Source organism: Aquarana catesbeiana, linkage group LG09 (genome assembly GCF_042186555.1).
Source record: "Aquarana catesbeiana isolate 2022-GZ linkage group LG09, ASM4218655v1, whole genome shotgun sequence".
Taxonomy (NCBI): domain Eukaryota; kingdom Metazoa; phylum Chordata; class Amphibia; order Anura; family Ranidae; genus Aquarana; species Aquarana catesbeiana.
The window spans coordinates 37,535,563-37,551,507 of record NC_133332.1 but is presented as its reverse complement, the minus strand read 5'-3'; the positions used below and the strand labels follow the sequence as shown (position 1 = coordinate 37,551,507).

General features: G+C 44.9%; 1 protein-coding gene across 4 annotated transcripts in view; it reads left to right on the top strand.

Annotated features, from left to right (window-relative positions):
• LOC141107520 (class I histocompatibility antigen, F10 alpha chain-like) overlaps positions 1 to 15,945 on the top strand; it is a 215,687-nt gene that overhangs the window by 68,688 nt on the left and 131,054 nt on the right. The window contains exon 1 of one of the 4 annotated variants that reach the window (XM_073598310.1): positions 9,208 to 9,363. The exons of the other annotated variants lie outside the window; for them this stretch is intronic. Within the exon in view, the coding sequence (XP_073454411.1) occupies positions 9,309 to 9,363 (55 nt within the window). The 5' untranslated portion in view covers positions 9,208 to 9,308. Of the gene's footprint in view, positions 1 to 9,207; positions 9,364 to 15,945 lie in introns of those variants that run through there. 4 annotated transcript variants of the gene reach the window in all.

Below are 15,945 nucleotides of genomic sequence, written 5' to 3'. Positions count from 1 at the left end.
CTAGCTGTTGCAGAACTACAAGTCCCATGAGGCATAACAAGACTCTGACAGCCACAAGCATGACACCCAGAGGCATGATGGGACTTGTAGTTTTGCAGCAGCTGGAGGTCCGCTAATTGCATATCCCTGCTCTAAAGGGTGGTACTGGGAGGTGAGTAGGGAGTAGAGCCAAGGGACAATGCTCGGAGGTGGGTAAGGGATGGAGACAAGGGGTGACTTGGAAAGGGGGAGTACCTTCACCTATTCTCTGAGAAAAAAAGCCCTAAAGGAAGACACAGTGCTTAGAACCGTCCCCAATATATCTAAACCAACAACAAAACTTTGTCTAGATTAAGAATTTAAATTAATTTTGGTTTTATAAAAACCTAATCTCACACTAGCAGCAGAATTAGTATAACTGCCACTTTGTCTCATGGATGTCTCTTCATCACTGAATGAAATAATGGAGGACAGAAATCACCAGTGAGAGAGAAGCAATGGAGAGACATTGTACTGGTCCAGGTAACGCCATAGAAGGTAAATTGATGCTTAACGATTGTTTTATAGGCGGGTTGTGAAAAGCTTCAGAATAACTAGTGTGACGTGGTCTTCAGGTTCTATATATGTATATGTTTATATTTATATCTATTTTCTATATACATTACCTGACCGCGAGAATGTGTTTCCAGCACGATCCCATCGCGCTGGTTCTTGGCGACAGGGTACTGTGCATCTCGCACTGGCTCGCTCATCGGGAAAGGAAAGCTGGCATGGGTTCCCCCCCAGGGGCATACCAAGCCCTTAGGTCTGGTATGGATTCTAAGGGGAACCCCCTACACCAAAAAAAGGTGTGGGGGTCCCCCCTAAAATCCATACCAGACCCTAAGGGCTACCAGCGAGTGCCCCCCCCGAACCGTACCAGGCCGCATGCCCTCAACATGGGGGGTGGGCGCTTTGGCCCTGCGGCCCCCCACCCCAAAGCACCTTGTCCCCATGTTGATGAGGACAAGGGCCTCTTCTCGACAACCCTGGCCATTGGTTGTCGAGGTCTGCGGGCGGAGGGCTTATCGGAATCCGGGAGGCCCCTTTAACAAGGGGGCCCCCAGATTCCGGCCCCCCACCCTATGTGAATGAGTATGGGGTACATCGTACCCCTACCCATTCACCTGGGGGAAAATTGTCAATAAAAAAACACACTACACAGGTTTTTAAAGTAATTTATTAGGCAGCGCCGGGGGTCTTTTTCCAACTTCTCCGCTCTTTCCGGCCTCTTCTCCCGGTGTCCGGTTCTTCTCCCGCTCTCCGGCCTCTTCTTACGGTGTCCGGTTCTTCTACCGCTCTCCGGATCTTCTGCCGGGCTCCTCCGCTATTTTCTGTCACAGTCCCATCATGCCACGGGATGTCATAAGGGGGCGGGGTGACCAGGTGACATCACCCGGTGACCAAGCCCCATGCCTATATAAGTCATTGTGCACCGCTCACACAGCATTACAGCGGGAGAGAGCGTTGTGTCAACATCGGAAGAAGAGAAGAAGGAACAAGACGGCGGAGAAGACCGGGCCACCGCTAGCAAAAGAGCGGCAAAAGAGCAGAAGGTATCGGAGGAGCCTGGCAGAAGATCCGGAAAGCGGGAGAAGAAACGGACTCCGGGAGAAGAGGCCGGAGAGTGGGAGAAGAGGCCAGAGAGCGGGAGAAGAACCGGACACTGGGAGAAGAGGCCGGAGAGCGGGAGAAGAACCGCACACCGGGGGAAGAGGCCGGAGAGCAGGAGAAGAACCAGACACTGGGAGAAGAGGCCGGAGAGCGGAGAAGTCAGAAGAAGACCCCCTGAAGTCAGAAGAAGACCCCCGGAGCTGCCTAATAAATTACTTTAAAAACCTGTGTAGTGTGTTTTTTATTGACACTTTTTCCCCCAGGTGAATGGGTAGGGGTATGATGTACCCCATACTCATTCACATAGGGTGGGGGCCGGGATCTGGGGGGCCCCCTTATTAAAGGGGGCTCCTGGATTCCGATAAGCCCTCCGCCCGCAGACCCCGACAACCAACGGCCAGGGTTGTTGGGAAGAGGCCCTTGTCCTCATCAACATGGGGACAAGGTGCTTAGGGGTGGGGGTGCCCATGTCGAGGGAATGTGGCCTGGTACGGTTCAGGAGGGGGGGCACTCGCTCGTCCCCACCCCCTTTCCTGACCAGCCGAGCTGCGTGCTGGGATAAGGGTCTGGTATGGATTTTGGGGGGACCCCACACCATTTTTTCGGCGTAGGGGGTTCCCCTTAAAATCCATACCAGACCTAAGGGCCTGGTATGCCCCTGGGGGGAACCCATGCCAGTTTTTTATTTAAAATTTGGCGAGGCGTTCCCCTTCATGATTCATACTAGACAGCTGTCAGCACTGCCTGTTGCTCATCGCGGAAGGAAAAAATTGTTTCCTTTTCCCGATGAGCGAGCCAGCGCCGGGGCTCGCAGGTGTCAAATCTCGCCGATAACAGCGGCGAGATTGACACAATATTGCGGTGGTCACCTACTGTATGTTTATGTATACATAGAATCCTACACCATTTAGTTCATTGCATTAAAATTCCTGCCAAGGCTCCATGCACACTGGGCTTTTTTTCAGCCTCTAAACGTTAAACTCAAAATATGCCTCTTAACCTCCTAATGTATATGGATGATAACACTGAGCTGCTTCTATAGGCAGAACATAAAACCCCAGTAAAAGCAACATTTTTTTAAGCCAGTGTGCATGTATCTTATGCCCCGTACACACGATCTGACTTTCCGCCAACAAAACCGTGGATTTTTGTCAGAAGGTTGTTGACTCAAACTTGTCTTGCATACACACGGTCACACAAATGTTGGCCAACAATTACAAACGTAGTAACATACTAGACATACTACATATTTTTTTCAGCTCTTTAGCGCCACCCTTTGGGCTCCTTCTGCTAATTTCATGTTAGTAGAAGTTCCGTGAGTGTTGATTCACGCTTTTCACTTTTTTTAATGCACAATAAAAAAATTGTGTAGAATAATACTTGGCTATGTGTTTTACTTCAAATGACAGTTTGGGAGTAGGCAGTTACATTTAAAAAAATACAATGTAAAATTGACAAGAGACTACGGGATAATGGTGTTGTGGTAACTTGCCCAAAAATAAAAATATATATATTATTCTTGATATCACTAGAAATAAAAAGCCTTTGAAAATATGTTTGCAATAACTCCATCAGTATCACCAGCAAAGCAGCTTCATTATTATCCCATTAAAGAAGAAGAGAATTGTGCAATGCATTTCGACATTTCATAATTTGCCACGTCACGAATGTTAATCCTCCATTACGAACACTAGTTTACAAGACCAACCGCTTCTGGCTCGTCCTTGCTTCCGGGCATGCGTGGGACTTTTCTCTGACGGACTTGTGTACACACGCTCAGAAAATCCGTCAAAACACATTTGTTAGCGGAAAATTTGAGAACCTGCTAGCCAACATTTGTTGGCGGAAAGTCCGACAACAAATGTCCGATGGAGCATACACACGGTCGGATTTTCCGACAACAAGCTGACATCCAACATTTGTTGTTGGAAAATCCGACCGTGTGTACGTGGCATAAGTGTGTCTTTGGTGGGTTTTCTCCTCCTAACCCTTCCTGAAACTCTCACAATAACCCTCCTTAAAATCATAACCATATTCCTTTCTGTATCCCTCCCTGTAATCCTAATACTAATCCAACACTGACTCTCCCTGTAATCTTCACACTAGTCCTCCCTGGAACCCTAAGGCCCCTTTCACACTGGGGCGGTAGGGGGTGTCGGCGGTAAAACAGCGCTATTTTTAGCGCTGTGTTACCGCGGTATTCGGCCGCTAGCGGTGCGGTTTTAACCCCCCGCTGGCGACCGAAAAAGGGTTAAAACCCCTCGTATAGCGCGACTATAGCCGCGGTATTACCGCGGTATAGCCACGCTGTCCTATTGATTTCAATGGGCAGGAGCGGTTTAGGAGCGGTGAATACACCACTCCTTCACCGCTCCAAAGATGCGGCTCGCAGGACTTTTTTTACCGTCCTGCCAGCGCACCGCTTCAGTGTGAAAGCCCTTGGGCTTTCACACTGAACAAACAGCGGAGGCTGTTTAGGGGTGGTTTGCAGGCGGTATTTTTAGCGCAATAATGCCTGGAAACCGCCCCAGTGTGAAAGGGGTCTAACACTAATCCTCTTTGTAATCCTAACACAGGCTCACTCTGAAACTTTTATACTAATCCTTGCTATCATTTTAACACTTATCCTTCTTGTAACCTTAGGGCCAGTTCACATCTGTGTAGTGCATTGTACTTTAGGTGCATTACAATTGAAATCTATAGAACATGCTTTTTGATGAAACCGCATCAAAAAGAGGCAGAATGCAGAACTTTTTTTAATGCACCGCACCTAAACTGCACATAAACACACAGGTGTGAACTGGCCCCATACACACTACCAGATTTTCTGCTGATTTTTGTCTTCAGATTTACCAAAACCATGTAGTGCAAGGGCCTGCCTGATTGCATACAAATTGAAACTCCTTAGGTTTGACCTCATATTAAATGGTTTTGGTAAATGTGAAGGAAAAAATCAGCAGAAAATCTGGTAGTGTGTATGGGGCTTTAAAGAGGTTGTAAACCTCAGAAAAAAAACAACAAAAAAAAAACATTGTAAGACAAAGGCATAATGAGTATTCTTTGCATACTAGCTCATTATGAAATGCTTACCTTAGAACGAAGCTGTTCCAGTGGCGCCTGCACACCGCTGACATGGCTGACATTTTCTCCGGAGTTTCCTCTGGGTTCACTGGCTCCGGCGCTGTGATTGGCCAGACCTGTGATGACGTCACTCCCACGCATGTGCGCGGGAGCTGCCATTCACGGCACTGGGCTTGGAAGGAATGGCACCCGTGGCCGTTCCTTCAGAGCGCATGCCCCAGTGATGTTAGTGGCTGCATGCAATGTAAATATCTCCTAAACAGTGCAGGTTTAGGAGATATTTCCAGTACCTACAGGTAAGCCTTATTATAGGTTTACCTATATGTACTAGAGCTGCACGATTCTGGCTAAAATGAGAATCACAATTTTTTTGCTTAGAATAAAGATCACGATTCTCGCGGCATAACATTATCTTTGGAAAGTGGGGAAGTGCCTGGAGCTGCTCCAAACATACTCTATAGCACTAAAAAAGCTGAGGACTATCTCAGTATCCAAGGATTGAACCAATTAAAAAGAAAATTTAAACAATTTATTAGAAAACAGACATACCGTATATACTCGAGTATAAGTCAAATTTTTCAGCACATTTTTTTGTGCTGAAAGTGCCCCCCTCGACTTATACTCGAGTCAAGCACTTTTCTGTAGCAAAAAATTTCATTTTCCGAACTGACTTTGGGATCCCGTATCTCAGGGCTACTTGGTGCTAGAAACCCTAAATTTAGTATGCAAACCCAGTGGACCTGGTACCACAACATATCCAAAGCTGAAGTTCCTGGCATTAAGTGGCCCCGAGATACGGGGCCTCAAAATCAGTTCGGAAAATGTCATTCTCTGCTGCAGAAAAGTGCTTGACATTTTCTGAACCGATTTTGGGGCCCCGTATCTCAGGGCCACTTGGTGCTAGAAACCCTAAATTTGGTATGCAAACCCGGTGGACCTGGTACCACAACATATTCAAAGCTGAAGTTCCTAGCACTAAGTGGCCCCGAGATATGGGGCCCCAAAATCGGTTCGGAAAATGTCATTCTCTGCTGCAGAAAAGTGCTTGACATTTTCTGAACTGACTTTGGGGCCCTGTATCTCAGGGCCACTTGGTGCTAGAAACCCCAAATTTGGTATGCAAACCCAGTGGACCATAACATATCCAAAGTTGGGGTTCCTGGCACCAAGTGGCCCTGAGATGCGGGGCCCCAAAACTGGTTCGGAAAATGTCATTCTCTGCTGCAGAAAAGTGCTTGACATTTTCTGAACCGATTTGGGGGCCCTGTATCTCGGGGCCACTTGGTGCTAGAAACCCCAGCTTTGGAAATTTTATGGTGCTAGTTCCACTGGGTTTGCACACCAAATTTGGGGTTCTTAGCACTAAGTGGCCCCAAGATACGGGGCCCCAAATTCGGTCAACTGTGTCTGTCTGCAGCAATGTCATTTCGGGACCCTTTGGGTTCAGAGACCCCAAATTTTGGCTGCAGCTCGGGGGCATCTAGGAACCCTTAACTACCGAGTTTTAAGTTCAGGGGACCTAAGGCTGCAAATGGGCACAGTGAGGCATGCAAATGGGCACAGTGATGCTGCAAATGGGCATTGTTGACCCTCTTTTCCACTTACAGTACCTGTGCATTTCTCACCCTCGTCTTATACTCGGGTCAATAAGTTTTTCCCATTTTTTTTGTGGTAAATTAGGTGCCTCGACTTATACTCGGAACGACTTATACTCGAGTATATACGGTAGTTAAAAACAGTTGGTACAGAGGTACATACACTGTGCACATAGTACCGTGCACAGTAATGAAAACAGGTAATGGACACGTAGGTCCTAATACAAGAAAACTTGGATGTATATCCTGACGGAGTCCTGTACATGTTTCGTGGTATCCACCGCTTCTTCAGGAGGGGTCAGTCAAAAACATCTACAAGAGTAAATAAAGTTTCATAGTTGAACAAATTTCAAGATTAGTAAGTTTGAGTGTAACGGACACTTGGGTAACAGTACATAGTAGATTAATCTTGGAGAATCTATAGAATTATAAGTAGCTTACCAAAGACGGCCCTGGAGGTGCCACACAGTACCAAGAGAGGCACCAATAAGGGGTATTCCCCCGGGGCGGACACGGGAGATGCTATGAGCACAAAAGACCATAGTTGAAAAATGGTAAAGTGACAATGGGTCAGTGCTAGAAACTTTGGACACAACAAACGGTGGGGAAGTACAAAGGGAGAGGGGGGAGAGAAAAGGAAAGGGGGGAAATAAAGAGGAAAAGAAAAGGAAGGAGGAAGAAGGGAAGTAAAAAAAACAAGGATAGGAATAATTGAAAAGCAGGGGGGAAGGAAAAAATGGGAGGTGGAGGGGCAATTTTTTTTCCTCTCCCCCTTCCTTTTTCCTCTATTCCCCCTCCCCCTCACATTTTTTCCTCCCCCTGCTTTTCAATTATTCCTATTCTTGTTTTTTTTTCCTTCCCTTCTTCCTCCTTCTCCCTTTTCTTATTCCTTGGTGTAAACACACCAAAAAGCATGATAAAAAACGCACCACTCTTCGCTCTAAAAAAAGTTCTGGAGCTTCTTGTTGTGAGTAGGGCAGCCTATTCAAGTGAATAGAGATTCCCTATGTATGACGAGCAAAAATGCCCCAAAAAAACAAGCAGGAATGTGAGTTCCCGCTTCGCAGAAATGTGAACAGTGCCCGACAGCTGAGTGTCTCCATACACTCCCTCCTATGTACTTGTATAAAGCTGGCCATACACTATGCAACCTGATTGTACAATCTTTGTTCGATTTCGTTTAGATTTACCAAAAGTATGGGATAGGAAGACCTATCTATCTATCCATTCACTATGTATGAAAATCAGACAGGCCCATGCACTCCATAGTTGATGATAGATCTAAAGGAAATGGTACAATCAGGTTGCATATTGTATGGCCAGATTATTACAAGTACATAGGAGGGAGTGCATGGAGACACTAAAATAAAAATCAATTATTCCGCACTTAGGAGGAGAAAAGAACTGCAGCCCCCCCGACACCGAATATCACCTAGGTGAAATTCAAAACAAGCAAAATTCTATAATGGGGGAATTGGCGCTGTTCAAACACGTATACAGTAGGTATTGATCATAAATATAGAGATGAATAAAAAATGGTGAATAATTATAATAAATGGATAAAAAATATATATAAGTGAAAATATCCCCTAAAACGTACACTGTACCATAAAGTGCAAAGTGTTAGAAAGTATGTGACCTAACATATATCAATAAAATATAATCCACAAAAATTCTCTAACAGTGATGTAAAATACCAAACAACAAGTGACAAAAAATCATCTAGGACCACTCTAAACCACTGTGATGTAGTGTCCAGCAGGTGGTACTGATGTGCAAAGTAATGAAAAAATCCAGTGTCCTACAGTGTCCTTTTTTGTAGGACACTGGATTTTTTCATTACTTTGCACACCAGTACCACCTGCTGGACACTACATCACAGTGGTTTAGAGTGGTCCTAGATGATTTTTTGTCACTTGTTGTTTGGTATTTTACATCACTGTTAGAGAATTTTTGTGGATTATATTTTATTGATATATGTTAGGTCACATACTTTTTAATACTTTGCACTTTATGGTACAGTGTACGTTTTAGGGGATATTTTCACTTATATATATTTTTTATCCATTTATTATATTTATTCACCATTTTTTATTAATCTCTATATTTATGATCAATACCTATTGTATACGTGTTTGAACAGCGCCAATTCCCCCATTATAGAATTTTGCATGGAGACACTAAGCTGTCAGGCCCCATTCACATCTCTGTGTAGCGGAAACTCACATTCCCTCATTAATATGAAGCTTTTTTTTCCTGCAACAGAGTTATATTAATGGTATATTGCTACACAGGGGAGCTGGATTTTAGAAAAAAAGTTGAACTTGAAAAACCACTTGATGACTGCCCACAGTAAATAGATGTCATTACTTTGACGTTAAATACCGATATTATGGCAGCAGCTAGCACAGTATAATTTTTTACTGTGGCCAATTCTATGTAGAATTAAAATGGTCCCGCGGGTGGATTTGCCGGGGGATCAGTTTAAGAGGTGGCGGGAGAGGTGCCCTTCTGCCCCTTCCATGTCGTTTCTGGGAAGGGACAAGGACCCCCTCCCAACAACCCTGGCTGGTGGTTGTGGGGGTCTGCGGGCTTATCACAATCTGATAAAAAAATCATCTTTTCTATTCTGAACTGCAAATGACAAAATGGCTGCTAGAAACAAGGCTTCAGTTCCTGTGCCAACCAATCACATCTCTCCACTCAGTGATCATGGCTCAGGATCTGGAATTCCCCCACCCTGAGCTCCTCTGTCATCTTGTTTGTTAAAAGCATTTTACTTTCACTTTCTCCCATTTTATTCCTCAACTAGCCAACCTTTTCACACTGCCTCTGCCCAGCAACTGCTGACTAGAGTGTATGAATTTTCCTATTGGATGGGAGGTAATTATCACCCAATCAGCAGTGTCCTATGTACAGAGTCTCCACCTCCTCCTACATGGAGTATAAGTAGAAGTGGGTGAGGTGAGAGAACAGGTCGGAGTCTGTACACAGGAGGAGATGGAGCGCTGTGTGATCACACTCATTGCTATGGCTGTCATAGGGGTCCATTCTGGTGAGTACAATGTCAGTGTATATATATATATATATATATATATATATGGGGGGGGCTTGTGGAGGGTCTGTGGTTGGCTATATAAAAAAAACACAAAACAAACGGATCCCTCCATCTGCTGTCAGAATAAACTGATCAGTGGCTGTATCTGTCAATCAATTATTTCCAAAGAACCCTGTTCTACAGAAGGTGATTGTTAGATTGACTTTTGTGGAGTGGGAACAGCCATATAATAATCAAAATTCAGCTGGTCTCTTGCTATGGATAGCTTTATAATGTCTATCTATCTAGTGGTGTACTAACAGGGGGCGGTCCACCCTGGGTGCCACACATTGGGGGATGTCAGACCGGTTCCACATATTCACTGGGGGCAGTAGCCAGTGGTGTTGCTGCGGGGGGTGTGGGCCATCCCCGGGTGACACCCGCCAGAGGGGTGACACCCAGGGCCAGCCGCCGGATTGCCTCTGCTGCTCACTAACACAGAAGAGTGGAGAAGGAGGGAGAATGGGAGAGAAAAACAGCAGCACTGAATAGGCAGTGGGAGATGCCAGAGTTAACATTCCAAGTTAACCAGCAGGTGATTGGTTGCTAGGACCACCTAACTTCGGCAGTTCCCACTGCCTATTCAGTGCTGCTGTTTTTCTCTCCCATTCTGCTCCACTCTCCTGTGTCTCCCGCTCTGCATGCCTGAATAAGGTAAGAAGGGGCAGAGCTGTGGGGAGGGCTGTGTAATGCAAAAGGACCAAGAGCTGTGGGGAGGGCTGTGTAATGCAAAAGGACCCAGAGGTGTGGGGGGCTGTGTAATTTAATTTAATGGGGTCCAGAGGTGTGTGTGGGGGGGTGTAATGTAAAGGGGTCCAGAGGTGTGTGTGTGGGGGGGAGGGGGCTGTGTAATTTAATTTAATGGGGTCCAGAGGTGTGTGGGGGGCAGTGTAATGTAAAGGGGGTCTTCCTACATTTTACCCGCAGTTATAGCTGCAGTCCTATAGATTTCTATTAGGTTGCGCATTTTATTTTTTTCGGCATTTTCTAAAAGTGCACCAAAAGTCCCACAAGCTGCAACTTTGGCACGCTTTCAGAAAACATATTTTACCACACCAGGTGACACCAACCCTAGTGACGCTACTGGCAGTAGCACATAATAAGTGTGCCACTGCCAGTTAAATGTATTCTGTCTAGCGCCGGCCGCCCAATGACAATCCACGGGTTGGTCAGCGCCTTTTTGCAAAGGGGGAGGGGCTTGGCTGCCTGGAGAAGCAGAGGGAGGAGGATTCTTCCGGGCCACAGTGTGCGTAGGCGCTACACGTGACGTCAGTTGACGTTGTTGTCAACACGTCGATCTGTGGTGCACCGCCTGCCCGCCTGGTGGAGTGCCAGATATAGGATCCACCCCCCGGTGCCAAATGCTCTAGGTACGCCCCTGTATCTATCTATCATATTAGCGATACTCTCTCCGCACAGTACTATTCGTAAGAGAACTTTCTGAATATGTGTAACAAATGTATACAGTGCTTTTATAAATAGTGACATAACATAATCAACAAAATGATCATTATAATACACTAAAACAGCGCTAATGTTGAGCTAAACGGATAATGTGGCCAACTTCACATGCAAAAAAAAAGTCCTTAAAGAGAGAAGAGTAGTAAGCAAAATGGTTCAGAAAGTGTTCATAGGTGATCAAAGTACAAAAGTTCAGCGTGCACCTTCCACCGATCCTTCCACTTCCACCCTGTGAGAACACACTCCCCTCAGGGGATTAAACTCACCAAAAAGCCTAATAATATAAGCATCCAAGAAAGGAGAAATCCAAGCCACCAGCCACTATCAGCAACTCTCCGGAGGAATCCAAGATGGTCAAGGCTCATAAATCACCAGACAACAAAAGAAAAGCGTGCATAGCGTAATCCTGTTTATTAAATAAAAGCCCTTCACATCACACAAAGACCCCCCTTCAAACATTATACGTACATTGTAAATGCAATCAAAAGAGCACATCAAAGGAAGTATTTCGACACAGCACTTCACCATAGACAGATCCAGCCGGTTCTGCTTTCCAAGCAGCAATCACTAACTTCCTGGTTGCAGCGCAGGCTGTGGTGGAGCCCAAACGTCACTTCCGGCGTCGTGTAGGCCACGCCGTGACGCGTTTCGTCATATCCTGACTTCAACAGAGGGCGTTACGCCCTCTGTTGAAGTCAGGATATGACGAAACGTGTCAGGGCGTGGCCTACACGACGCCGGAAGTGACGTTTGCGCTCCACCACAGCCTGCGCTGCAACCAGGAAGTTAGTGATTGCTGCTTGGAAAGCGGAACCGGCTGGATCTGTCTATGGTGAAGTGCTGTGTCGAAATACTTCCTTTGATGTGCTCTTTTGATTGCATTTACAATGTACGTATAATGTTTGAAGGGGGGTCTTTTTGTGATGTGAAGGGCTTTTATTTAATAAACAGGATTACGCTATGTACGCTTTTCTTTTGTTGTCTGGTGATTTATGAGCCTTGACCATCTTGGATTCCTCCGGAGAGTTGCTGATAGTGGCTGGTGGCTTGGATTTCTCCTTTCTTGGATGCTTATATTATTAGGCTTTTTGGTGAGTTTAATCCCCTGAGGGGAGTGTGTTCTCACAGGGTGGAAGTGGAAGGATCGGTGGAAGGTGCACGCTGAACTTTTGTACTTTGATCACCTATGAACACTTTCTGAACCATTTTGCTTACTACTCTTCTCTCTTTAAGGACTTTTTTTTTTGCATGTGAAGTTGGCCACATTACCCGTTTAGCTCAACATTAGCGCTGTTTTAGTGTATTATAATGATCATTTTGTTGATTATGTTATGTCACTATTTATGATGTCTTCTCTGTAATTTTTAAACAGCTGCTTTTCTGTTTAGTCTTATGTGAGACTTTTTTTTTAAAAACTTATTGGTGTTTGCCTTTTAAAACCTTACATATTTATATATGTTTTATATACTTATCTATTACTGCTTTTGAGCTGCTAGGGTCCCTAGCGCTGAGTGGTGTGTTTTTGGGCCTGTAAATACACCTTTTCATATTATATAGTGCTTTGAAAAAGTATTCATACCCCTTGAAATTTTCCACTTTTTGTCATGTTACAACCAAAAATGTAAATGTATTTTTTTTATAATCACTTTTTCTTTATAAAGACAAATTCCAACATACAACATAAAAATACACATTGCAAAATATATCTATATATATCTTTTTATTAACATACACCACACTACCCCCCCACCCCGAGAAAACACACTGGGTCCTTGATCATGTCATCTTTAAAAGAGAAATTAAAAGGGAAAAAAAAAGGGAAAAGCCCACCCACTTACCAACCCATAAACAAAACTCAATTTGTGCAAAACATTGTTCATAATATAATTAAGAAGGGGGCTTTACAGTGCCCTATTACGTGTGTTAAACAACCAACAATACAATAATTTAAAAAAATAATAATAATAAAAAGAAATATATAAATAAATAATAATAAAAAAGTGTCTAATTTCAAATTACTATTTTCGTGTCCTATTATGTTTAGTGTTTTAATTCAATATAATCTCAGTCTACTATTTCATTTTTAGACCTCTCCACCTTTCATTTCAATCTACCCTTCGTTATGTGATTCCATTATGTGTTACCCATCCCGTGCCTAATTTACTATTATAACTTATCCTCTTCCTTTAATGACATCAATCATCTCTAAACTGTGCCTCCCAGAGGAGGAAAAAAAAAGAAACAACCCAAAACCCCTCCCCACCCCCTCCCAATTCCCTCCACCAGATGCATCCCACAGACTATCCGATCCATAACGCAGCATTGCCCTCAAAAGGGTTTAATTCACCCCTATCTCTGAGGAGTAATACCGCCATCCGGCCCATGTATCTTTAAATTTATTCTGTTGGTCTTTAACCGTATGTATCCATCTCTCTCTGCTTCCATTATTTTTTTCTACCTCCCTTTTCCAATCCATTCTAGTAGGACATCCAGACTGTTTCCAAAATCCAGGTATCAATATTTTGGCTGCATTTAGGAAATGGGGAGTAACGCTTCTCTTCGTTCGGGCTATCTCCTCCCAGAAAACCTTAATCTTTGGGCAATGCCACCATAAATGCAGAAATTATCACCTTTGGTTACATCCCCACCAGCAGTTAACATCCACCGATGGATATATCTGAGCCAATCGTGCTGGTGTACGATAGCATCTTGTCAGGAACTTGTAATGCCGCGTACACACGACCAGACTTTCCGGCAGAAAAGGACATTCCGATCGTGTGTGGGCTTCATCGGACTTTTTATTTCAAAAATTCTGACGGACCTAGAAATAGAACATGTTTCAAATCTTTCCGACGGAATCAATTCCTACCGGGAAAACCGCTCGTCTGTATGCTATTCCGACGGACCAATAACGACACAAGGGCAGCTATTGGCTACTGGCTATTGAACTTCCTTTTTCTAGTCCCGTCGTACGTCATCGCGTTCCAAATGAACAGACTTTGGTGCGATCGTGTGTAGGCAAGTCCGTTTCAGCGGAACTCTGTCGGAACTCCGTTGGAAAGGACATTGGAGTCTATTCTGACGGAGAGTTCGGTCGTGTGTACAAGGCATAAGACATCTCCTGTATATGGGAACTTATTGAAGTATGGCGTGTCGCTCCCATCAGCCTTTTAATTTGCTCTAATGTAAAATTATAGCCCAATTCTCTGTCCCATTCTCGAATCAAATAGGAAGTTGTCATATTTTGGGCGCTCAGAACCAGCCTATACATTCGAGAAAACATATGAACCAGCTCTGATAAGTTAACACGCCATTCCTCAAAAGTAGTAAACTTGTTCGCTGGCCTAATCTGGTGCTTCCACTTATTGAATAAGTCTGTCAGTTGATGGTATTTCATACAGACATTGGTACTTCCCCCAGTATTCGAACCAAATCCACCAATGGAAGCAATTTACCCTGTAAATGCCAGCGCAATTGCCCTTCCCATTCATTCCCCAGCGATCTAAACTCCCTTTCTCTTCCCCCAGGGAAATCCTTCCAATGGTGTTAAAGGGGATATGGGGGGGGGGCAAATTTTCCCGTACTGTTTATTCTATCGAAATTGGATAGTGTTTGTCTTCGTCAATGGTGATGCATATTCCGACAACCCCCTATAAGAAACTGGAATCCAGGGGGCTCCGGCCAAGTTCCTACTTGATAATGTTTTATCTAGGGGTGCACTGAATGGGGTTTTTTGGTGCCGAAACTGGTAACGAAAATGTAAAATATACTAAGCTGAAACCGATGCCGAAAATAAACAGTTTTTAAAAAATATTTATATTTTTATATACAATTGTATTATATTCGACTTCTTAATTAATATCATCAATTTAAATGAATATGAATTTATTGTTGGCCATTATTGGCACCTTTGTTGCAAGAAAAGCTCATGAAAGGTCAGTCCGCAGTCTCCAACCATCTCTTATATCATGTCCCCAGTCTCTAACCATCTGATACAGGAGACGGTCAGAGACTGCAGACATGATACAGGAAATGGTCAGTGACTGCAGACATAGTGCAGGAGATGGTCAGAGACTGCAGACATGATACAGGAAATGGTCAGAGACTGCAGACATGCTACAGGAGATGGTCAGAGACCGCAGACATGATACAAGAGATCAATGCAGCCTCACCAGTACCCGTGAGATGCAGCCTGCCAGTTCCCCTCAGATGCAGCCTGCCAGTTCCCCTCAGATGCAGCCTGCCAGTGCTCGTCATATGCCAGTGTCTGGATGCAGCCTCACCCATGCCCGGATCAGAGCGGCGATCTCCATGTGTTCATGAGCTGTGAATTGAATTGGCCGGGCGGCTGCAGTAACAATGTCCCGCCTCCTGTAATCACATCGCGCTGATTCAATGTCCCACCATTGGATCAGTGTGCCGTCTGTCACGGGAGGCGGGACATTGTTACTGCAGCTGCCTGGGCAATTCAGCTCCGTGACACACGGAGATCGCCGCTCTGTGGGGAGGGAGGAGAGGAGGAGGTAGGACTGGGGCGAGCCAGGAAGATGCCCCCGCAATGGGCAGCACCAGGGGCCTGCCCAGGCCCTGCCCCCATTTTCAGCCCCATTATCGGCCAGATTTTTCTTTTGGCAATGTGCCGAAAACACCATTTTCGGACGATATGTTTCGGCGGCCGAATTTTGGTGCAATCCTTAGTTTTCTCCAAGGGCACCCAAATTTTACCAGCAGAGTCATGGCACCAGTTCATTATATGAACCAGGGCCATGGCTCTGTAATAAAACGCTATATCCGGGAGTCGCACCCCACCCTCCAGTTTTGGTCTCCTCAAAATCTCGTGTGCCAACCTGGGATGTTTATCTCCCCACACAAAGGTCATAAAAGCCCTTCGTATTTGTTTAACCACTTCATCCCTGGATGATTTTACCCCCTTCCTGACCAGAGCACTTTTTGCGATTCGGCACTGCATCACTTTAACTGACAATTGCGCAGTCGTGCTACATTGTACCCAAACAAAATTGACGTCCTTTTTTCCCCACAAATAGAACTTTCTTTTGGTGGTATTTGATTGCCTCTGCG